Source organism: Triturus cristatus, chromosome 9 (genome assembly GCF_964204655.1).
Source record: "Triturus cristatus chromosome 9, aTriCri1.1, whole genome shotgun sequence".
Classification (NCBI taxonomy): Eukaryota; Metazoa; Chordata; class Amphibia; order Caudata; family Salamandridae; genus Triturus; species Triturus cristatus.
In genome coordinates this window covers 712,570,120-712,596,059 of record NC_140592.1, presented here as the reverse complement: position 1 = coordinate 712,596,059, position 25,940 = coordinate 712,570,120, and the positions used below count along the sequence as shown (strand labels likewise).

The following is a 25,940-nucleotide window of genomic DNA, read 5'->3' as shown; positions in this document are numbered from 1 at the left end:
ATTTCTACCCCTATACTATCCAACACTTACCCTACTGTTGCATCCCCTGGAGTTAGAAAAGTAATTTTTACCCCTATACTATCCAACACTTACCCTACTGTTGCACCCCCTGGAGTTAGAATAGTAATTTTTACCCCTATACTATCCAACACTTGCCCTACAGTTGCACCCCCTGGAGTTAGAATAGTAATTTTTACCCCTATACTATCCAACACTTGCCCTACTGTTGCACCCCCTGGAGTTAGAATAGTAATTTTTACCCCTATACTATCCAACACTTGCCCTACTGTTGCACCCCCTGGAGTTAGAATAGTAATTTTTACCCCTATACTATCCAACACTTACCCTACTGTTGCACCCCCTGGAGTTAGAATAGTAATTTTTACCCCTATACTATCCAACACTTGCCCTACAGTTGCACCCCCTGGAGTTAGAATAGTAACTTTTACCCCTGTACTATCCAACATTTACCCTACTGTTGCACCCCCTGGAGTTAGAAAAGTAATTTTTACCCCTATACTATCTAATACTTACCTTAAATGCAATGTTATATTATGCGTTGTAATGGTATGCGTTGTAAAGGTATTTTTTTTAAATGCGTTGTAGTGTCATGCGTTGTAAGTGTAGTGCGTTGTAATGGATTATGCGTTGTAAAAAATGCGTTGTAAGTGCATGCGTTGTAAAAGTGTGCGTTGTAACGTCATACATCCCTTCTAGACAAATCATTTATTTTAACCCCTCGTCATTGGTGAATGAATCAATTTAACAAGTGTGGGGCATATGCAAGTAGTTTAGAGTTTCATTACCTTCTTCCCACAGCGGACAAATACCAATATGAGCAGTCAACCCACTGCTCTCCCTCTTTTCGAGACCTTGGCATTTTGACCTAAGGCAACAAACCCCTCCACTGCTGGGCACCCCAACAACCAGGTATCCTGGAGGAACAATATAGGGTAATTTGTTAAGACCTCTCTGTGCTTTTCCATTTCTATAAACGATTTAAACCCATGAATGTTCCAAACCAGGACACGTCCCGGCAGCGGATGCCCTGACCCTTACCAATCAATTTCATCAGCCACCCCACTCCAAGCAGAAATGGAGTGATCCTCGAAGTTTTTGAGGAGGTGCATCTCTGTTCTATGGGGGATAAACCAATGGCCACCCTATCCTCTTTCCCTCCTATGTTGATCTAACTGAGAGTGGTGAGGACGATGGGATCACCTTTGACTCTTTACAATGAGGGCTCTATCATTATGTAACTTTATTGTAACTATTCTGTCTTACGAACGGTGTTGCACCCACCAACTCCTTCTAGCGCCTATTCTCTGGCCTGCACCCGTGGGACGCAAAGAAAAACCTGGTTACATTTTAGCCCTCCATGTTCATTTAGAAATGTGGGAAATTCAGTATAAGAGCCCTCCCCTGATTTGCCAGCGGGTGCACATATAGCCTCACTTCCATCACAGAGACTAATGCAATTTCTCACCAAGACTGAGCCTGAGGACACCACTATGTTCCCTGTCTCCTCTGAAACAAACAGTACTCTGGTCAGTACTTCCCCTGCAACCTTCCTTAAACCAACCAGGGACAAGTCCTTTGAGGAGATCTTCCTAAATCTTTTAATATTGGCAAAAGTCACTTAGCAGCCTGGATCTATCTAGAGGGTGACAAACTGAATGCTGCATTTTCCTTTTAGATTGCATAATTGGGAATATCAATGGCGGTGCCAATTGCTTACAAGCACCTCCTGCCTGAAATAGGGAGAAATTGTTTGTATCAAGACAGGATTTTCTTTGGTCAAATCACTACTCCAACATAAGGGTTAGGGAACGATCTCTCCTTCCAAATTTTAATACTTTGAGTATTTTGTTGTGTATTTTCTTATTTTTGTCCCCAGAAACCTTTTTTGCCACCTTTCAACTTTCCTTGATTTCCTAAATTTTCCCACTCCCTTTCTCTGGAAGTTTTCCTAACCTCACTGTGCCTTTTTCTGCCCGGCTTGCCCTTAGTGGTTAGTTGTTTACACATCTTAGGGGTAACACTTGGAGCTGGCAGCTTGGGAGGATCTAGGAGTCTGACTCAGGGACTCCATTCCATGTAGCCTTAAACAGCTCCTATGCTTTCTACCTACCCTCCCTTCCTGAGCTCTCCTTCTCACCCCAAGTCTCAAAAAAACATAGTGAGGCTACACTTAGATAAGACCCTTTGTTTCCCAAATACACTACCCTTTTTTTTTAAATAAGAAAGGGACATCTAGAAACATATATCTCATAATTTATGGTGCGAGTAGATGAAGGGACCCCCTCTATAGGAGAGGAGAACTAGGATCAGTGATAACACCATTTAAACCTCCTTCTAAAATGTCCTCCCATGAACCATCCTTTAGTGATTTACTAATACTTTTGAGTAGGTGGATAAGCTTAACATTTCGAGTAATGCTCAAAACCAGTGCCTTTAACCTTCCCTGAAAGGTTGTTTGCATTAGGGAAAGGAGATTCCACATTGACAATTGTTGGGCAAAATCAGAAACATTTCCCAGGGAATTGGTCTTTTTGGTTCGTTCAGGCTTAACATGCTTATCATCATCATCATTAGTCCTTCTCCTGGGCCCAGAGGTCGACTCCTTGCACTCCTCGTACATGGCAGAAGAAATACAATCCGATTGACCATTATACGGTGGCTCAGACAAGGTTACACCAGACCCAACTCCTCTCCAAATTATTGGGGAGGATGAAGATCCTGGGGTTCTGGCTCCTAGGGCTCCCCCTTCTGATATTGGAGTCCCTCAATCAGGTCGGAGAGATTTGACGATTCATACCTCTCCGAATCTCACTGACTAAGCTATGCTCCTGAGTGTATGTGGAAAACCTGTAAAAAGTCCTGAACATTGGGAGTTGGGGGGTGTAGCACTAGATGTTCACTGCTAAGAAAGGGCTGCCTCTTTGTATACAAGTGGTCCGACTAATCTCTGACAATATACAGTTGTCAACGTCTTTCTGCGTATTAATTTGTGATCATATAAGGTCTGGCACTTCCATCAGTACCAGATATGAATTGTGTCCTGCAGTATTAATAAATTCAAAGGACACTGGCATCCTGGCCTCACTCTATTGCTGTTGTCTGCAGGACTGTGGCAACATTTGTTTTCCCTTTGTACTGACGGGTGTGAGTGGTGGAATCCCCTAATGCAGCAGACATCACATCCGGTCTCCTGCAACAGCTCATAGGGTTTTCTCCGCTCTCTGTTTAACCTGTAAAGAATGGCACCGCATCAACTATGCTCATTCAAACAGGTGCACACACAAACATAGTATATTTCCTTGACATTGCAACCATGTTTCTCTTTCTTGTTGCACTGGTTAAATCACTGACGAAGGTTCAGAAGGCAAAACCAGCTACACTCAGGCGCACTTCAGACTGTAACAATTATCCAGACCAGCACCAAACCTACAAGTCGAGCATGATGCAACTCTGCATGATCATCAACTAGTCTTTCAACTTCAAATGTAAATGTAATAAAGAATACTGCTTCCTTATTTACATACGATTAACCATGGTTCTTAACCTCTTCAGTGCCCCGCCCTTTCCCCGCCCTGTGCCGGGCGTTGCATTAGCGGGCGGGGTTCAGTCTCGTCATGGGCACAGCGCAACCGCGCTTCATGACGAGACCATCTCGTCATGGGCACTGAAGGGGTTAAGAAGCTGATCAAATTTTGTGTAATTCCATCACTTGAAGGCCAGTGGGGTTATGTAAGAAATGGTGATATTATAAAGCAGAGAGTACATTTATATAGTCTGTTTACCTAAAACAATATGCATTAATGGTTTGTATAAATGATCGTCTTGCAAAAATGCAATGACATATCTGGTACATTAGCAAGTGTTCTGCTCAGGAAGTAAAACGTCCCAGAGCACACAAGAACATTCAAGAACAAAAATGCGACAGTGTATGTAAAACAGAATATTTTGATTGTATTTGTTCATCCCATTCATGTCCAGGTGTGAATCATTTAAACGATGCCAGTTTTCGAAACAAATTAATTTATTGAACCACAATAACAACGACAACGAATAATAATCATATATACATAAGGCACCCCGGAGCAAATGGTTGAAAGCCTTATGTAGAAACATGGGTACCAGGTGTAGCTCCGTTGAATGAGAATACAGCTGACCAATACAATCAAATCTAGTGTAATAGCAACTGCTAAATTCCTAAGCTGGAAGTGGTTGATAAGTGAAAAAATGACTAAGGGTCCCAAGCCCATCCAACCTAGTGATTAGCAAACTGAGTAAGCCGACGTACAAACGGTTAGGATAACATTACTCTGGCAGCCCGAAGAGTAACGTCTAATGCAAACTTCTGTTTGGCATAGCTCCAATCATGGGCATAGAATTTTATGCTCATATTAGTGTTTCATATACTGACGCATCATTGACAGTTCTTATGTTGATCTCTTTACGGCTATTCGAGGATGTATATATATTTTTTTCTTATCAATTGTTCACTTTTATGATATTTTTATGGAAATCAACATTTTCAAGCATTTTAGAACAATATGTGCGGTTTATTAATGAATACAATGGTCTTACGCTTTTAGTGAACTTCTTAACTTTTATACGGTTCTGAAATCCTTGAATAGCAATGTTAAATAATTTTGTATACATACAAACTACTATGATAATAGGGTGTACCTATCCCCTATTGGAAATGTTGTGTGTATTGTTGTGATTGTCTTTTGTGGTCTCAGTGATCGAAATAAAGATTCTGAACTGAACTGAAAAATGCAATGGCATATCTGGTACATTAGCAAGTGTTCTGCTCAGGAAGGAAAATGCCGAAGAACACAAAAGAACATTCAAGAACAAAAATGCGACAGTGTCTGTAAAACTCAGGGTATCTGTCTGATACCCTGAGCCTTGCTCCGCTAACTTTGTGGCTGAAATTGTGGACAAATGATGACCTACCTCTGAACCACAAGATTTTGCACGATGTCTTATCCTTGGATAAATACACCAGTATCCCTTGGTTGGCATATGTAGCTAAAACCCTTGCAGATCTGGGTCGCCCAGATCTTTTTTCATCTCCGGAAAATATTAGGAGACAGGACATAGTAACCATCAAAGAGTTATTTAGGGATAGGCAGGAAGCACGGAGGGAGGATCTCGAAGTGTTGAAACCCGCAGTAAGGGCACATAACCTCCTGGTTTGTACACCCTCACTCGCCCCCTACTTGAACTTTGTCACATTCCCATATCACAGGTTTTTATTATCAAAGTTCCGATTTAATTTGATACATTTTTATCTAGGTTCATTTAAGACCTGGCAGAAGCCTGAGCAGGCCCCACCGTGCTGCTGCGACAATTTTTCGGTGCAGGATACTCTGCACTTTGTTATGTTTTGTAGTATATACCATGAGCAGAGAAAGAAATATTTGTTGCCTATTTTGAAAAAAGCTGGTTTTGTCCAAGTAAGACCAGCCCTGCTCTTTCTACAACTACTACCTAACATACATGTTACTTTTTGTATGGCAAACTTTCTGGTAGCCGCAATGCGGGCGAAACCTGTTAGCCATAGCTTACTTTAATACTTCTCTTGTTGTTTGAGCATGTTTACGTGATAGATTTGTATAGAAATATTTTATCCATGTCTAAAATTTTTCTTCTGTTTGTTTATTAGGTTTTTTTGTGTGGGAAATGTAAATAGATGTATAGTAGGCATTGCATTGCAAAGTAATTATATTTTTTTGTTCTTTGTATGACTTGTAATAAGTCGAATAAAGATATTCTGACTGACTGACTGACTGATATTTTTATGGAAATCAACATTTTCAAGCATTTTAGAACAATATGTGCGGTTTATTAATGAATACAATGGTCTTACGCTTTTAGTGAACTTCTTAACTTTTATACGGTTCTGAAATCCTTGAATAGCAATGTTAAATAATTTTGTATACATACAAACTACTATGATAATAGGGTGTACCTATCCTCTAATGGAAATGTTGTGTGTATTGTTGTGATTGTCTTTTCAAATAAAGATTATGAACTGAACTGAACTGAAAAATGCAATGGCATATCTGGTACATTAGCAAGTGTTCTGCTCAGGAAGGAAAATGCCGAAGAACACAAAAGAACATTCAAGAACAAAAATGCGACAGTGTCTTTAAAACACAATCTTTTAATTGTATTTGTGCATCCCATTCATATCTAGGTGTGAATTATTTAAAGGATTCCAGGATTCCAAACAAATTAATTTATTGAAGCACAATAACAACGACAACAAATAATAATCATATATTCATACATGATTTTGAATGTGTTAACAGTCACATTTTCTTCATTAGTAAGAAGTAGTGGTGTACTGGAAAAAACTATTCGCTATGCATTTTTCTACCTCTAAAGTTGTATGTCAGTCATTACCCTGTCGCAAAGGCGTTACACCTGTGATTCCATGACCCTCAAATGTTTTTCATTTTGACTTGTCACATTAAGATAAAATACTGAAAGGAGAAGCACCAAATAATCACTCACATAAAATAACTACTATTGTTTTAAATAGAGAAATGTATAACTTATGGCATTCAGCAATTCGCCTTAGAGGTACTTTATCACTTTTTATTTTTAGTTTTATATAGCGCGAGCTTGACCCGAAGGTATCAGGTATCGGAGCGCTTTACACGAGCACCAGTTACATTACACAAGGAAACATTCATTTCAAATTAGGTCTATATGTATACCTTTCTTATTTGAAGTACACATGCAGGCCCAGATGTACACATATTTCACCCAGCTCAGCATGGCACCCACATTATTTTCGAATCTACCAAGATTGACCTTAAACTGGTGTTGCTCCGTCTGATAAATCACAAAGGCGCTGGCATCATGGTACATCTGTGAGTGTTCACTGTCTAACATAGGGTTTATGCTGGAGACATACCATTCCAGAACTAATTTCTATTTGTAAACAAACTCAGAAGGCTCCAGTGCATGGGATATGTGTTGTGCACTGCATCCCATATGGAATGAATACAAAATAAAATGTACTTTTCTTGAGCCTTCTTCTACTAGCAAGGCCTGGTCTTGCCATGCTTCATAGAGCCGGCTTTGCGTCAGAACCTGTGCATGCTTGCGTTGATCCACCCTAGTAATGCCACCTTCAAGCAACAGTTTGTGTGATCTGTAACGTTCACCTTCCCATTGGAACATAGATTGTGCTGTTAATAGTGAATAGCATGCGCCACTTTGTGGCTGCCTGCACAGGCATGAAGCCTTAGTAAACCTCGGCCGCCTTCTCTTTCCAACACACGCTTCCATCTTACACTATTTCAACAGTGTGGCTCAATTTTCTCAATTCCCAGAAATGTTGGCTGTCTAGGGTCATCATAATGATCTGAAAAAAACCTTTGTTGTGAGCCGTAGGTGGTAATCTTTTATTATTTACCATGATAGTTCGCTGGTGCACCAAATTGTGCTCGTTGTTGTGTGCTGTACCAGGCAATTAACAAAACTATTCTAGAAAAAATGATTTCCTGTGCAAATCTTGGTTAAGAGTTTACTGATTTTGTAGCCTGTAAAATAACTCGAATCGCAACACCTGTTACATTTTTGTGACAGCGAGCAACCTTATATAAATCAATATTAACCCTCCTTCAATAGGAAGAGTGCAGTCCGAATTGCTGAAATACATACCCTCTAAAAGGAACAACAGCAAACCCAGTAAATCTATAAGTTCTGTGTCACTAGGATATTCAAAATACAGTTAATTACTTAAGTGGAAGAACAGTTCATGCAGCTGCAGCCTGTGCAGTGTGGTGGGGCCAAGTAGGGGGGGATTCGACATCTCATCGTCTTCATCTTTCAAAATACCCCTTCTCCCCCACTCGGCCTCGATGCCCCACTGGTCTTACCTACACCGGCCGCGGCTGAGTTCATGCCATGTTTTCCATTGGCGCTATACATGGGCCACTTGTCAGTGACCCTCTCTCATAGCCAAGTTTTACCTTTGGTCCCTACATGTGTTCTGCCTTTGTGCAAAATCAGGATACACTACACCTTTGGTTATCATGTGGTCTTTATTGTTAAACTACATGCCTAATAATAATAGGGTTGGGCCATCATCCTGGTGTGTAGATGATGTGTCAGTCAGGAGGAAAGGTGGTCCCTAATTGTCAGTGCAACAAAACCATCCATTAGCAATTATGAATTTACAAAATAACCAATTTCTTTCTTGAGGCACCGTTGTGCAAATAGTCCATGGAACTGCAAGTTTTCTAACAAAATGTAAGGATTTTGGAGCCTTAAGTTCATCATTTAGTAACACAGGAAACGCAAGAGGAGCACTGAGAACAAAGACAGCATGAGGAACAAGAAGAACAAGCGAGGAAAGAGGAGAAAAGTTTGACAATGATCGCGGGGAGGGACAGCGCCAGGACGATCCACTGGATGATCAAGATGGAGAACGTAAATAGGTAGACGGTTCTGTTGCAGTTCGTGTAGTTGGGGTACAGCGGGAAAGTCCAGACGCTCCCTGTTGGGTGAAAAAACAGAGGTTTATCATATCCCCAGCACTGATCTCAGATCCTTGCCGGACCATCTTTAAAATAATCCTACATTTTTTACTCACCCACATTTCTACAAAACCCATGAGTGCAACAGCCACCATGTGTCACTTAAAACTCTACTTATACGTATAACTCCCTTTTCCTGGCATAAGATGTAATCTCCAGAAGGTACATTGATACCAATGATAAAACTATGAATCTTTCAGTTAAACAGTTCTATAATATAAGCTTAAAGACACTGTATATTCGATTTATATTAAACAATTCGGCCAAAGCTCTCTAACGCATGAGGGGGGGATTAGAGGACTAATAACATTAAATATCACAAAAGATAAGTGTAAAATTTCACTTTCAATATTTACCATGGAAATAACAGAGATGCATTTAGATAGCGTAACCTTTTTGGAGAAGAAATTATTTGCAATCAGGAAGCAGTCATTGGGGGGCTACAGTAAAACTGGGTGGACCTTAGCGGTACTAAGTGAGATGTGTCGCAGATTAAGGAAAATCTCTCCGAAGTCCCTACTTCAGGTGTTTTCACTCACTGGGGCAATCTCTGGCCCCCACTGATAAAAGTTTGAAACTTTAAGGTTATTTTTTATGTTAAAATGGCTTTCTATCAGTGGTGAGTAAGGTAAGGCTCTGTTTGAAATACTTTTTGAGTAGGATATATATTTTTTCCCTTTATCATAGAGCTCAGCCTACAACTGATGGTAAAATCCAGTTTACCACTTAGAATATAATTTTCATTTCTGTGCTGGAAAAGCTGCTTGGAAGCTTCAACCAAGATGGTAAAGACCTGGTCCAACTGTTTTAAGAAAACAAACCCACTCTAGCCCAGTAGATCAGGTAGGCCTTATTGCTTAACACACCACAATCTGCATCTCATGATAAACAATGTACTTTTCAACTGTCAAATCTGGCAATTCTGGGTTGCCCAAATTTTATGAACGGTGTGGACTATATTGCCCCTGGTAATTAGTGGGTGCTGTAAACTCCATACAACATGAAATTCCGACCCCTGCGCAAACTCTGGCCTGCTCACAGGCAGGGCCTGCGGAGGAACTACATGTCTTGTGCTTATGTTTGAGTTCTGATTGATGCTGGGTTCCTCCATTCTAGTCAAGGCGTAAATAAATATGTACCTGCCACCCTTTGCAGACCATTGAATAATAATTGAATGAGGGTGTCAAGATTTGAGAAACAGACAGGTGCCAAACTCCCCTGCCCGTATCTCCACGAAAGAACTGAAACATTTCACCTTCTCCGTTTACTTCTCTCCCTACCCAATGTCCCCTCTTGGCCAATCCACAGCACCTCCTATCAATTTATGCAGATGTCAATGATTGTTCTTATATGAATTTTACCTGGCCACACCCAGTTTGTAAGTTAACCAGACATTTTTTTTAAGCTGCATCTGTCAGTACAAAATATCTGCCGATGTAAAGCACTGTGATAACCTCTGGGGCTACATCAACCCAATATAAATATCGCCAATAAAATGCAACAAATAAGAGATCTGGAGGCAGGAAAATATAGGTATTTGGAATCAATCTATGGAACAAGCTGCCGCGGGAAATTTGACTTGGGACAAATATATCATATTTTAAATGATGCTTCAAAAATTACATTCAGACCAATTTTAGCAACCACTATAAGTGCTCTTAAATACAAAAATACACAAAGAATCTTAGTATTTTACTAAGAAATAGAATGTATCACTTGTCTTACCTTGCCCAAAAATGTACATTGTGGTGGTTATTTTCTGTTGTGATGTTAATAAATTGTACAACTAGCCATTCAGAAAAAGGAGCATATCTGATCACTTTATCTGTAAGTATATTGATAATGATAATCAATATACCCACCACTTCATGCTCATTCACTATCTTGTAAATGGCTTGTTGTCTCATTTTAAAGCCCTTTCTTCATCCACCATCCTATGGATGGCACTTTGTGTTTATAAATTATGTTGCAAATGGACTGCTAATTTCATTCGTTATCTCGTGATTGATAGCTTCCAATCGTTGATGATAACTTTCCCTAGAACTGTACGACATAAGTAAAGGTATTACCTGTGATAAGCCAAGCAAACCAAAAGAGGCTCAACAGCGCAAGGATGCCATAGACGAGCTTATTTGGCCTCAGTCCAGCCACAATAGAGAGGAGGGACATGATGATGACGGTGACGCCATTGACGATGAGGTAGATAGGGATGAAGCGTTGTGCTGGGCATTCATGCAGATAAACAGAACCTGTAAGTATGAAAACAACAGACCAGTGAAATAACTACAATAGGTGTTGCATTACAGAGCAATGAAATGTTGCCAAAGAAATCTTCAGTAGGGTGGCTGATATTTAGTTTTATCTTCTACCAGGAAATAACACGTTGCCAGATACTCCAGACTCACCTGATAGGAGGAACTAGTCTTATTAAAATGTATAGAATGCAGACAGTATGGCCTCAAATCTCCAGGCCACTAAGCACATTCCTAGACAAAACCATCTTGGGATATGCAGTTGTGTGTTTTGTTGTTGAAAGACAATGGACCTCATTCCGAGTTAGGTCAGTGAAGGCTTTTACCACACTTGGTAATACCATTACCACAGAATGAGGTATTTACCACCCCAGTTATGGTAAATGCCTCCTCTTCCTAGTTTTCATCTTGCAACTGAGACATAACATGTACAATTATTAAGGTAGCACACCAAATTCTGGTTTGTGTGTTTTTCGGTTCAGGAAGGTCCTGGCTTGGCAGTTCGGGCTGGACTATTCCTATTGGAGCAGGGTCAAGGTTGATTTGCATAAAGCTGGGTCCAAAATGAGTCGGCATTGTGTGCCAAATAATGATGGATTGGGATGCGGCCTGAGTGATTACCAGTGTCTTAGATTAATTCAAGCATTCCATCCCTCACTGTTTTGTATACACACCAAGTTCCACATATTTTGGCATTCCTAATGGCCTTTACCTTAATTTATTCCATCAGGGAAAACTGTGAGGGTATGTTTATCAAACAACTCAGAATCCCCATCCCTTAGTTTACACAGAGATCAGCATTTAGCCCTGAACTTGAAATGGGGGCCTAAAGCAGTTTAGCTTAAAAACACATGATTTAACACACCGCCTGACTTGACTCTGGTTTTCTTTTTAAACCACCTGTGCCTTGTCAACTTCTTTTTCTCATTCTTTTCTCCTCCCTTTCTCCAATCCTCATCTCCTCCTTTGCTTTGTTCTTTTGCTCTAATTCTAGCCATCTTCCAATCAATCATTTTTATTGGACCCTCTCTTTCTCTTTCTTTCTCTCTCTGTCTCTCACTCTCTCACTCACATTCTCACTCTCTCTTCCTACCGGTCAGTTTCATGTTCTAGCTAATTCTTTCAATCTATTATTTTAATTGTATTTTAAATGCTTTTCTTATAGCTCATCGGATCATTTTGGGATCACATGACAATCCATGACTTACACTACTAACTCAATTGTAAGTTGTGAGGCATTATATAACACCCGCAGTCACACCTCAGAGCTCTCACAAAAATGTGAGACAAAAGAGATCATGCTTATGAGCAGTGTCATAGCAAGAATGTTAATGAAATCCTATCCTATGAAAATTGTAGAGTGTATGCTTAGGTTGGTTGAATCTAAACACAGAAATTCCCTTCGGATGAGTTACCTGCAATAATTTCAAGAAGTGAGGTGAGTCACATCCTGAATATTGGCAGAGGTTCCCTCAACCTCTTGCCCTTGGATTACAGTCGGGGAGGTGAGAACTATTTTTAAGAGGCACTCAATTAATTTACTATGACAGCTCTCTTTAGGGAAACATTTGAGTCCCTCACGGCTACTCAGACATTTGTCTTAGTGCATTTTGGTGCTTGCAGTTCTGTTCTTCCAAAAGAAAAAAAAATGCTGAAGAGTGAGTAGCATTAGGGTTTTGGCCAAAATATGTATTTAAAAAAGAACTATCCAGAGATGTTGTTTGGGACTGTTTCCAACAGAGACTACTTTACATGTATTTATTGAGTTTCAAAACATTGCAAATGGCCAACAGTCCAGAGAAAGCTCCTTTATAGGGTGAAATTAAGGATGCCTTAGTTGAGTGGAGAGGTGGGGGTGGGCCTGTCGCCGGAGACAGCCCCTTGGTGAGATGTAGTATGGGCTTAATGATCTACCACAAACCAAAGTGTCACAGAAGTTCTGCTCGAGTACTAACAAAATCTTTCTTAAAAGAGATGGACAAAGATCGACGACGTCCTCGTTAATGAGGTAGATACCAAATCACATGTCGTACACCAAATAAGGCATTACTAGTCAACAGGTTATAAGTATGTATCCATTCAGCATTAAAAAAAAACGTTCCAGGGATGGTATCTCCTAATCTCATGAGGTGAACTGGAAAAAGGGATGAAAAGAGGATAGAAAGAGGGATGCATATGTCAGGGTGGAGAGGAGAAGAAAGAGTACAAAGAGGCAATGAGATCCTTTGATCTTACCAATGACAATCTCAGCGATGCTCAGTGCTATCCAAACAAGTGACATTAGACCAAGAAGCCATTCTGAAAAAAAAGAAAACATATCAATTTCTGAAATGCCTACTGCTACTCATCTGTGATAGTAAAGGTAGAAGCAATTTAGAAAGGTTAAATAAACAAAAAACAACTTTCAAATTAAACGTTCAGTCCCTAACCACCTCACCTTCTCGCCAGCAACAGGTTAACATCGAAAACAGAGCTGATTTAAAGGCCATCCGGACCCCACTTATTTCTATAATTCTCTTCTCGTCCTGTCGTATAATTCTCAGCCCTTTACATCTTGTAATTCTCAACAAAACATGTTTCAAGGCACACAGCAAGTGATTTTTTTTTTAGTTCATTTCAAACATATTTTTTGCATATTTATTGTTCTTTCCTATTTTAAGCAGTGAATTATAATTTCCAATTGCAAAATAAGTTCATGCCATACTGTTACTCTACTTTGTAAGTTAAGAACTCATGTAAAATCTTTTTTGCCAGCACGTGTTTCACTCTAGGTTTCATTACCTGTGTGCTCTCTGAAGGCAAGTATTGGCATCCGACTCAATATGTGCCTTTCGTTCTAAGAATATATTGAAGGAAACCTCAGATCCCTCTTCTAAGTTGTTACTGAATCGCAAGATTGGTTTGCGATTCGGTATTTGGAAGGGGAGTGTTTAGGGCATCCCTTCCAAACAGCGATTCGCAGTGGTATGTATTAATGTTTTGGGACCAAATTTCATTCACAAAACATAAATATTGTACCACCAATTCAAAGTTGGTGGTAACCCATTCAAAATAGGAATGAATACCATGGGACCACTTTCCCTTTGAGAATGTAACACAAATATTTTTTACGTGCGGGCAGTGGTCCCAAAGATCACTGCCTACTCTTAAAAATTTACTTTTAAGCATTTCATTTTTTTCTTTTTAAACATTCAGTTTTTCATGAAAGTTAAACGGCTGCATTTTAAAGTAAAAAGCATTGCTTTAATCCAAAGCAATCACAGACAAGGTGGTCTGTGGACCCTAGCAGGCCACCATCCCTGTGATGGCTATGATTTCTAATGGGTCGCAAACTGCGACCTATTTCATGAATATTTATGAGGTAGGTCAATTTACGACCCATTAGGAATCACTAATTGAAACTCAACAAGTTTCATACCTTAGGAATAGTGATTTAATAATTGCGATTTGCAGGAAATCGCAATTAGGAAATCACTCTTCCCAATGTTTGTACATCTGGCCCATAGTTGACTCCACCATCACCCCAAAAGAAGGGCATTCTCCATACAACCACCAGCCTCAGTAAGACCACATCATCTCTATCTTCAGGGCTCCTCTGTAGCTCCCAACCCCATTATGCATTAAGTTCAAAACGTTTTGTATCATTTAGTAGGTGATCTATTCAAGCAAATCTAGCTAGCCAGCTGAAAACAACCTTCTTTCCAGGCCCCAGCCTCAACAAATAACTGCTGTAAATCATTGATTGAATACTAACACCCAACGCTGTGGTATCCATTCTCATAAGAAGAAGTAGCGTCTGAGGGACAGCTTCCACTTTGCAAATGTGGGCTATTGGGAATGGGGATCCGCCAGAGTTCCAAAGTACTGCTGCATGCACCCAGCGAGGCATTTGCCAAATGCGTATTCTATTTTTTATTGGAGTTCCTGTTCCTATAAAGCACAGGAAGTGGAATGATAAAATAAAATGTTGTTTAAGAATGCAAAGGCAGGGATGAGGTCCGCTGCCCCTTGCAGTCCTCTGTCCCTACCATTCTGCACCATTCGCAGACAGAAACCTGCATCATTGATGTTAATAGGACAGGATTCTGCAAATCCTACTGAATGTTCATTTTGTGCTCAAGAGTAATATCTCTATCACAGTCGAAAAGGAAGGTATGGTAATAAGGTGTTCGGTGTGTACAAACACCAACTGAATTGCGATTCAGCCCATAGTACATCTGGAGCCGTGTAACAAATATGGTGGCTTTCCCTCTTTGTGCAATGGTGCACCATTAAATAGGTGTGCAGTGCGCAAACAGGGAAAGAGCGCAATATTACATGAATGCTCTGCCCCTAGGGCAGCCGCGAACCAGTGCTGCCCTGGGGGCAGCGCATTCCAGATAAATACGGCGCAGCTGCTTTAAAGCTGCTCCGTGTTTCACTGTGCAGGTGGCACCCACTTGCACTTTCAAGAGGGGTGAGAGATCCCCTTGCAGGTGGATGCAGTGAGTGACTGCACCCGCCCACAAGGGGATGTCTGTGAGGTCCATGGGACCCCCTTTCTCCCCTCTAGAAGGCTGCCTTTAGTCATGTCTGCGTCCAAAATAGGGCACAGGCGCAGAGGCAAAGTGCATGGGCTGACGCCTCTGTGCAAATGAAGAAACACCCTCTGATGATAGCGCTGGTGTTCCACGTGCGCCAGAGCTATCTGTAACACAGAGTGGGCCGTAGAAGCCTCTGAGGCCCCTTCTGTAATACCAATGTGTCCCAGGGGTGCACAGAGCGGGCGCACATGCCCTTTGCACCCCTGAGGTTTTCTGTGTAGTACGGCTCCAGGTCCCCAAAACCACAGGGACCTGGAGACTGCAATGACCTGTCATCTGTGCAGATGTTTGTGCCGGATGGTATGTCAAGGCATGAATGGAGATGAGGGTGAAGACTCCATCAGTGAGCCATTCATGGAAAAGCTCAGCAGTGACTAGGCACAAAGGTGGAACTAATTCATGTGCATTTGTGAGAAAAGCAGTGACTGGAAACGTATTTTTCCGAATAAAATGATTTCCATTTCCAGGGAAACTCAATCATCAAACACCAAGAGCTCTCCAACACCAAGAAAGTCCCAGAATAAAATGATAATCTTAGTTAATTTAAATGAAGTAAAATAACCAAATACTCACTGAAACACTGAGTGGCACAGCAACAGCAACTCTTGACTGATGTGTCCTGTGCAGACATAAGACAGTGATTGCATTAGAACTGAGATCAAGCTGGGCATTGAGCAGCTTTGGGTCTGCTTTGTACCAGCAGGGAGCTGTGGCAGGCGTGCCTTGATGCTGCCTTCAACCATGAAATGTGCTACGAAGCCTCAATAAGGGTGCGCTATACAAATGCTAAGTAAAAATGACAGTAAAGAACGAGATTAATTTTCCATTGAGATATGTGTGTGTGCCCATGCTGTACCATAGGTCCTCTTTGTGTTTCATAGTGGCATTTGTGAGCATCACATCTGTCCTTCCACAGCCAACAAAGAATGTTCTAGAAGTGAAAGAGAACCACACTTCCAATCTTCTCTTTCAAGTATAGTAGAAGCCCTTATTGATTCCATATTGATATTTGTTGATGTTTCTACGTTTTTTACATCTGTCTATTTACCTGGCAGTCCTGATGCACTCTGTCTTGGGCCATGACTCTGTTGCTTGTCGGTTTTCTTCGGATTCAGTCCCACGGCTCACCAAGGATGTTCTTATGAGCCAATGATGGGCGTTTTTCTTGTTGGCCGACCTGCAGAAAATTTAGGATTAGTTAGTTCGATAATCCCAAATGCACAACTTTGTTTGATATATTTTGTTCCTCTCAACTCCACTCTTTCTTTCTATTGGTCTCCCTTGCCATCTCACTCCTGACTGCCTTGAACTCTTTTTCTTTGTTGTCAGTGCTTCTTTCCCTGTTTTATGCTGCAATCTGACTCTTTCTTTCACTCATTAGCTTGCTTTACCTTTCTTGCTCACTGATCCTTTCACTTGTATGTCAGAATATCGACCAAAGAAATATCGTGCTGCAAGAATGTTGTAACAAAAAACATCTACTGCCAAAATATTGTGGAGGTAGGTTCCAGGGAGAAGGAAGAAAATAAAAATACCTTCACTTTAACCATAACTCTGATCACACCCAGCATGCCAAGTGAGCAAACCTGCGCCTAGGAGAATTTTGTTTACCTTCTCATCCTCCTTCCATCAATTCATACATTTATGCTTTCCCCATTTATATATTAATCCATTCATCCATCCATCCATCCATCCATCCATCCATCCATCCATCCTTCCTTCCTTTCTTCCTTTCACCATCGTTCCTTACAATCTTACCCATCTGCCAATTCTTCATTCTTCCTGCCATTCACCCTTTTATCTGTTGATCATTTCACTCTTCCATCTATCCTTGTGTCCTTCCATCTACCCAATCTTTCATGCTTCCATCCATTCATTCTTTCACCCTTCCATCCTACTTTACACCTTTTCTTCATTATATCTTACGACATGTACTTCCTTTCTTGCAACCTTCCTTTGACCACCAGCTCTTTCCTCTCTCTTTCCATCTACCCATGTTTATGTCTCTCATCCTTATTTTGTTCTTTCCTACTATTCTTTCTCATGCTCACTTTTTTATTTCACCCTCTCTGAGCATTTCCCCTACTTTAAACATTTCATCATGTCTCTGTTTATTTTGCAATGAATGTCAACCCACCTACCAAACCTCTATGTTCATTTTTTAACTAATCGTATTTATTAGCATTTGGTTTGCAGACAGGAAAGCACCATACAAATCGAATTACCGTTTTCGGGGGACCCAGTTACCCCGCTCGTTCACCCAATGAGCAACCCCCGCTTATGCTGCTTAAGGGGGTGGTTCACTGCATCACTGGTTACGTGTATATTGGTAAGTATAGATTTACTATTTTAACTTGACATCTACATACTTTAAAAATCAATTTTTGGACAAGAGACATATATGTAGTGATAAGTACAGCAAACAATTACTGACCTAGCTGATATTTTGGTTGTCAGTATTGTTGATATGATATTTTTGTAGTGTGACAGTTACACTTGATATTTCATCACCATCCTCCTCCCCCATTTCTATTAGGCAGTTAAGAGTGTACCAATGACGGTTAAGAAGCCCAATGACGTCATGACTTTCAGTTTCCATTTCCAAAACACTATCTGATATTAGACAAAGGGCCAGATGTACGACCCTCCAATTAGCGAGTCGCAAATTGCGTCGCATTTGCGACTCGGTCATTGGAATGCACAACAATGTCTCAGACACTGTTTGTGATTCCTAATGGGATCGCAAATTGCATGCCTCATTAATATGAATGAGGCAGGCGCAATTTGCGACCCCTTTAGGAATGGCTAGCATTCACAGGGATGATGGCCTGCTGGGGTCAGCAGGCCACCATGTCTGTGACTGCTTTTTTAATAAAGCAGTTTTCTTTTTCTTTAATGCAGTCTGTTTTCCTTAAAGGAAAACAGGATGCATTTAAAAAAGAAAAATGAAACTTTTCAGTTTCATTTTTTTAAGGGCAGGCGGTGGTCTCTGGGACCACTGCCTGCTCTTAAAAAATATTTCCCCACATACTCACAAAGGGGAAGGGGTCCTGGGGACCCCTTCCCCTTTGCGATTGGTTTACCACCTACTTGAAGTAGGTGGTAAACGGCAAGTGTTTTGCTGCCGCAAATGCGGCTGCAAAACATTAGTACATAGCATGTTGATTCGCTATTAGGAAGGGACGCCCCTTCCTAACAGCGAGAGTGGCAAATGCTATTTTGCGAGTCAGTGACTCGCAAGATAGCATTTGTACATGCTATTACACTTTTCTGCGTCCGCAAACGGGAGGATCTCCAGTTTGCGGATGCAAAAAAGGGTCGTACATCTGGCCCAAAAGTCATTTAACTGTCACTATTCCTAGCCTTTCTCTCGGGATTATTTCTCTACTTTTCATTATTTATAAGCCTCCCACCTGTTTTCTCTTTTGTGTTTATCCATTTTTCCACTCCACGCATACCCATTATAATATGCCACATTTAATAATGTGGAAACTGTCCGTTTTAGGTGTGAGAATGCATTTTGCACTTAAACATAGAGCGAAAACGCAAGAGGCATGAACAAAAGCTACTTATATTCAGGTGGTTTGTGTTATTCCCGTGCTCTCTGGGATTAGTTTTGGGAATTTCACATAACAATTGTAAAGCAAAATTCATAAAAATACGCATGTTGCACCGGTGTATTAGAAATGTTGACCAGGCTTGCTGATAACTACTGAGTACATGTTCTTATCTGAACCAAATCCCTCAGTTCCGTCTAAACGTAATTAGTACTTTAATCACACCATCTCGTCCATTCAGGAAAATCCGTGATACTTCAGAGAGTGGGAGTTTGCCTAAGTAGGTGAATTCATACAATAAAGGACAGAAGTTGGGGGCGTTTTAGAGGGGCTACATGGTCCAGCATCACCATGGCCACAGGAGGCAGTCCCTGGTCTTTCCCCTCACGTGATCTACCAAATGCAATAAAGCGCGACGAGGAGTCCCACTCCACGGATGAAGTTGGCGGCATTGCAGAGGAGACTACATGGTCCAACATCACCAGGGCACCAGGAGGAGGTCCCTGGTCTTCCCTTCACCTGATCTACCAAGCGCTATAAAGCACGGCGAGGAGTCTGGCTGCACGGGTGAAATTGGCGGCATTTCAGAGGGTACTACACAGTCCAGCATCACCAGGACCCCAGGAGGCGGTCCCTGGTCTTCTCCCTCACCTGATCTACCAAGCGGTATTAAGCGTGGCGAGCAGTCCCGCCACATGGGCCATGCCCGGGCCAGTGGCGGTACCGCCCTGCACACGTCAGCGACAGGAAGTGGGAGGGCAGGCTACCCCCCTTGGCCTTGCAGCCGAGTTGCAAATCCCCATGCTAAATAAGGTCAACTCTTACGAACATATTCCTACTGACTTTTGTGGTGCCTGTTTGGCTGTCCTTTCAGACTGAGACCAAATATGTCAAAGACCGGATCCAGGACTCATCATCAAACAGTCTCCCCCACTGAGGCAAGCGGTATTAGGCATTTAAAATAATAGTAACCCCTCATGGTTTTCCCACATAAGCTTGTAGCCTGGCCAATTTTTAGTGTTTTTTGGAGGGAAGACTGTTATTTGTAGTGTGACTATTTAGTTAAAATACCTGCAGAGTGATATTTAACCTGTCAACCGTCGGGGAAAAGGAAAAGCACCGAAAAACTCACTGGTGAATCGACGGGGAAAAAAGCAGTAGACTGCCCATCCCACAGCAGTACCCTACAAGATACAGACCATCTTGTAGAGGAGGTAGATCAAATCCTTCAACCTGATGCTTCTGGTGCTAAGCCAAAAAAGACACAAGTTGCCCAGTTGTTTAAAAAAGTTGGAAAGGGCAAATGGTCTCCTTTCATGGCAATTAGCTCAATAAGAAATGCCCCGGGGGAGTCCACTATCGGCAGTTCTCCGTTGTGTATTTCTTCTAATTCCTCTAAATCCCACATTCCACTAGAACCTGTGGTTACATGATCTAATAATGTTTCTGTTTTGGCCTCTAATGATACGCTGCCAAATGACTCCAGAGTGCTTGCTAATCCCCCCACAACGGTCAGATGTAGCGGATGATACCTGCGCCCCAATCAAAGAACTATGGGTAGTTACTAATTCTTCATGGGCTGAGATTAAGGCCCTATGTGATGAGTTACAGTCCTCGCCGAAATACCAGCACCTTGAAAACTCATCGACAAGCCAGGTTGATGGTTACAAGGATTCACATAACCAGGTTACATTACTTTACCCTGATTTTACTCCTAAACCTATACTGCCTCACCCTAGTTTCCAATTGTCTATTGTCTAAAACTAACCCTAAATGCTTTTTCCCACAGCTGTATGATATATATGACTGGTATCCCAAGGTGCCCTTGTGTGTCGAAGAAGATGACGCTTCCCTGATACATAAAGTGATGCACTGGATTAGAGACGTGAGAAAATGCTACACTGTAATACATTCTGACATAATTAGTGCGAGTTGTATTTCACACTCTGACACCTTTGACTGCATTAGTTTACAGTTCTCACATTAAGCTTTTGTGAATGGTCTACAAACCTCTACCCCCAATAACTCCCAGATACCGTTCAAAACAAGGGTCCCCCTACTTTAGAGCCAGGAGCACCCTCAGACCACATCTTCTCCTTCTTGTGTGGATTGACTGGAATCCTTCATCAATTGGTAGTCATGACCGAGAGCAGCCCCGAGTGTAGGTTCCTCCAACTAGTTCTTGCATCTTGCACAGTGAACAATTTTTCCACTCTCTAGACATGCAGGTCTAATGATTTTTGTATCATCTCTTGGAACTTTGCGGGACTGGGGAGTAAGTTTGCCCAGGGGGGCTCAGGGCCCTTTATATACACAGCCAATATTATTATGTTTAAAGAGTCCTGGGAGGTTGTCCCAACCCATAGACAAGGGTATAAGAAATGTCATGTGCCTGCTCGCAAACCCAACCCCGTTAGACTTTCAAGTGGTTTATCCACATGGATTAAGATCCCTCCGGGAGACCACGTTAAGCAACTGCCAATCAATTCAATGGATCTACTTGGCCTCGAGGTTGCCCTTTAGGTAAAATAACACTACTGTTATTTTAATGTTTATAGCAGGAGCATTCCCAAGTAAGCAGAGTCTTCCATTCTAGACCAACTGAGTGATATTACTAACTCAAAATCCAAGTGGGAGGTAGTAGTAATTGTAGCTGGGAGTTTTAACACGTTTCAAACCTACCACTTTCCAAAGGGAAATAATCGGTGATGAAGATCAATCCTGGGGTATTCCCCAGAGTGCGGGTCCTTGTCTAAAGTTCACATCAAAAGTAGACCTGCAGTTGCTGGACCTCTATATATGTTGTCATCTGAGGACCTGCAATGGCAGGGTGAAATCCTATGTAGAGAGGCGCCCAACTTTAAAAAACATTTCAGCCAGAGTTGTATTGATTATTTTCTTGTGGACCTCCGATTCTGGGAACTCATTATAGATATGGAGGTTTATATGGGACGGAGAGTGATCATTTTCCTCTGTTTCTTACACTGCATGACAAAACGGACAGGTCAAATAAGGACCCTTGATTACCTTGTGATGATATATAAGTAAGCAATGATTGAAGGAAGGTAGGATGGGAGACTGTATTGAATAATGAGAATACATACGCCCACATACACCAGGGCCTGCCCTACATCTTGCTCCTATTAGTTCATCCTGAGCTGCCTTCCGATAGGGTAATGGACGTCCATGCTAAATGGTTCGCGGAGTTAGGAATCAGGCTTTTTTACCAAACCCTACTCAAATAAGAACTCTACTGTGACTGCATCACACTCGCGGTTTAACAGAAATTGGAGAATAGCAAATAGCCACCTCCTCCGTGCCATCTAGGGAGGGCTGCCAAACAACATCCAGACTGCTAAGCTGTCAAAAAATGTGCAAAATCAAACTGGGATATGGCCATTTGGACCGAAATGTTGAACGCTGTGTACTCAGGGAATCAGGCAGCCTTCTGCATGTCATCTCACAAGGCTCCAAGACAGTGTTGGCGAAACCTGAATCTAATATTGCTCCCCAGGACTGGGTAACCCACTTTAAAACCCTATACTCCTCTTCCCCCTCCCACCCCAATCCGGAGACCCAAGATAACTATGGTCCCTTACAAGCCACAACACTCGGTTTCATTATCTACAACTCTGACACCTCCAGAAATGAAGTATTTTTCACTGTGTCGCAAATCTGTAATGCCATTAAATCACAGAAGTTTGGGGAAAGCCCTTGGCAGCATTGAATTCCAGGGGGCCTGTTCATCTCCGAATCCACTATTTGTTCACCATACCTTACCCGGCTCGATAACACCGTCATGGCAGGAGCAGACCTCCCAACATCTTGGAAAGGTGTGGAAAGAATCTCTAACCTTAAAAAAGGCCCAAAGACAGACCCGGCAAAGTATCTCCCAATTAGACTCATTGACTCCAGTCAAAACAAATAAGCTAATACTACACCGATTGTTACTCTGGTTCGATGAAACCAAGATTTTGACATCCTTTCAAGCCAGATTCCACACCAAAACTAGTGTGGTCGACCAGATTTTTAGGTACCGACCAATAAGTTAGACGGAGGTCGACTTAAATGGGGCTAGTCTTTATATCGCTTTTGTAGACCTTAAGGCGGAATTCGATATGGTCCCTAGAGATAAACTATGGTGTATCCTCAGAGACCTGGGACTCCCTGGCCCCCTTCTTAATATAATTATTTGGCTCCACTGAAGTTAATTCTGCCCAAATTCGTTGAGGAGCCAATGGCGAAACTACTGATGCTTTAGGGATAGATAAGGGGGTAAGGCAAGGCTGTAAACTTGCTCCCATGCTGCTTTTGCTGTTTGTTAATGGGGTATTGACTATCTACTGGCCTGCGACAATGATTCCCCGGTACAAGGAGAAACCAAGAAACCTGCTTTGTTGTTCTCAGACGATACGTTGTTGGCATTTAAGACTCCCAAAAGCCTGGAGACTCTCCAGAATAACTTCAATTTAGTTTACTCAGACCATGGCCTAGCAATCAATGAAAGCAAAACTAAGTTTACGGCCATCCACCCCTATAGAGGCTTTATAGGGAATATATCCCTTGAGGGGGTGGAACTAGAGTGAGTGACAGACTTTGACTCCCTTGGCATACACTTATCCAGCTGCAACACCTGGGTCACTTTGTAAAAAGCACTCTCATTTTTAAACACTGGGAAGCTCCTATTTTAAAATGTGCAATTAAGACCAACTCGCACCCAGTCTCCACCCTTCTTGTTGTCTGGAGGTCCCAAGCCGCAGCTGCTGCTACATATGGGGAAGAGCTCTGGGGCCAAAGAAATCGAAATGGAATGAAAAAAGACGAGAATCATTTCCTGAGAGCAGCCCTCAAATTACCACTAAGTACTCCATTAGCCTTTAAGCAAGACTTAGGGTTATGGTCTATAGTTTCTGTAACCCGCATAAAGCCAATCCTTTGTAGGTGTTGTGTATGATCCACTCCTGAATCTGAACATTACAGGGACGGTTTGAGTGATTTCTTGAACAGATCACCGGGCGGGACGAAAAATCTGGTGGTTGTCTTCTGTGATGCAGTTTCTCAGCTCCAGGGGTTTGCATGAGCATTGACTAGATCCAAGCTCTATCACTCCCCTCGCTGTAAAAAGCTGACGTTTGCCTACTGGGAGAGCAGGGAGGTTAAACTATGTAACCAGATAGGCCTGGGCACCAGACTGAAAGCTTCCTTGAGTTCAAACCAGTACCACTGTTTGAGAATTACATGACTGAGATAGATCCTCTATTAATGAAAGCACTTTATTTAAGGTTCAGGCTAGGTTCACTCCCTCTTGCTACACTCACATTCAAATGGAATCCTGACCAAGGTGGATCCAAAATGTGTCCTTTATGTGGCTAGGGTGAAGAAACGTCCGACCATCTCCTGTTCTTTTGCCCTACCTACAAACAGAGGAAAAGCTGGCTAGCTCCCCTACGTCGCTATCTAGGAGCCCGCCACCATAAGATAGCCTCGAGGATATGTAGAGCAGATACGTCCTCTGTTAAAGTTTCTCTGTCGGCAAGGATCTCAAGAGTATTTGGCCCAATCGGAACACAATCCTCTCTGTCCCACTTCAAACAACCTGGCGGACCCTTGGTAGGCATTACCTAGGCCTCTGACTGGTCAGACACAAATGTACTTTAATGTATGGTACGGTTTCATTGATTTTACTTAACTGGTGCTATTTTTCAGTACATAATTCATCCATCTTAAATGAATTGTTTTTACTCTATAGATATCAAAGTATAACATTGTACTGTTTGGTTTTACTGTTTTTATCAAATAAAGTGCTATTACTGAGTATGTAACACATCCTGAATTGTTTTTATCTTTTTATGGTATGATGTATTTGTACTTGCACTGAAGAATTGTTACTTTAATGGTCTATGACCGAAATAAAGTACCAAAATGAAATGAAATGACTGACTCAGTTAGAATACAAACCACCTCAAACCGTGGGAAAGAATTGTCTGTATACTTCTGCTTCAGGGTTGAGACACTAGGGTACACTGAGAACCTGCCGACTTTCTTAGATTCCCCTTCATGTCTTTACGGACACTGAGTATATAGTTCACTGGTCACTTTTCTAGACACACTCCTAGCTCTGAACTAATCCTACCCGAGAGATTGATATGAACTGCTTTCACCGGGAATAAAAAACCTTGAAATAAAAATTCACAGGAATATCCCCCAAACACTTAAATAGCACGTGCATCTATGAATATTACAAATTATAAGAGAAAGGGCGTTTTACTCACACTCTCAGGAAAATTCAATAGTACACAATCCAAATGTAGTTTGTTGAAAACTAAAAACAGTCGAGATCTTACAGCAGCTTCAAATCCCAACATGGCAGCCACCCTACCCTCCGCAAATAAAGAGCGTGCATTCAAGCACTTACCTTCCTGTAAGTCTGAGGATTGTTGGCAGAGAAGGTGCCGGGCTGTCCAAGTGCTGGTAAATGTGTGCCTCGAAAGAGGTTTTATAGCACCGCTGTCACATTGCCCAATATGTAATTAACGGCTCACACCCGACACGAAAGCTCATGAATATTCATCACCTGCAAGGAAACAATGAAACATGTGGGCTACTGAATTAGGAATGTTAAAGAGGAAAGTCACGTTTATACTATCAGCCCGACCAGGACAAATTCCACAAATTGATTAGGTACAAAAAATCCTAGAAACAATGGATTCTTAAATACATCACCCACCGACACGTGAAGCATGAGCAGCACATTCGTACCTCTCAAGCAAGGGCTAAATTCGAATTCTGTACTTTCTGGTCGACACTTTGAGAGTGACATAGAACCAGCTGTGACATGAAGGCTTTTAGCAAAGAAGCAGGGTGATCAGGGGTTCTGTATACTTGTGGATCTTGTGTGTATATTTTCTTCCTTCTGAGGTGCCCATGTAATGCCATTTATTACACCGTAGTGCACTGGAGACTGTAATTCCCATTTAA

General features: G+C 41.7%; 1 protein-coding gene across 1 annotated transcript; it reads right to left on the bottom strand.

The window, feature by feature from the left end:
- Positions 1-6,241: 6,241 nt before the first annotated feature.
- On the bottom strand, positions 6,242-25,422 carry LOC146798573 (transmembrane protein 272-like). Its single transcript, XM_085625877.1, has 6 exons — positions 25,378-25,422; positions 16,454-16,582; positions 15,979-16,024; positions 13,058-13,120; positions 10,640-10,819; positions 6,242-8,530 (listed from the first exon to the last, which is right to left on the bottom strand). Exons 2-6 carry the CDS (start codon positions 16,484-16,486, stop codon positions 8,310-8,312), a joined length of 543 nt encoding a protein of 180 aa, XP_085482003.1. The 5' UTR covers positions 16,487-16,582; positions 25,378-25,422; the 3' UTR covers positions 6,242-8,309.
- Positions 25,423-25,940: the final 518 nt, after the last annotated feature.

Coding starts and splice junctions, on each gene's coding strand:
- LOC146798573 (XM_085625877.1), bottom strand. CDS start 16,486: ATGGCCCAAGACAGAGTGCATCAGGACTGCCAG. Junction 16,025..16,453: donor GAGTGCATCAGGACTGCCAG/GTAAATAGACAG, acceptor ATGTCTGCACAG/GACACATCAGTCAAGAGTTG. Junction 10,820..13,057: donor CATCGCTGAGATTGTCATTG/GTAAGATCAAAG, acceptor TCATACTTACAG/GTTCTGTTTATCTGCATGAA.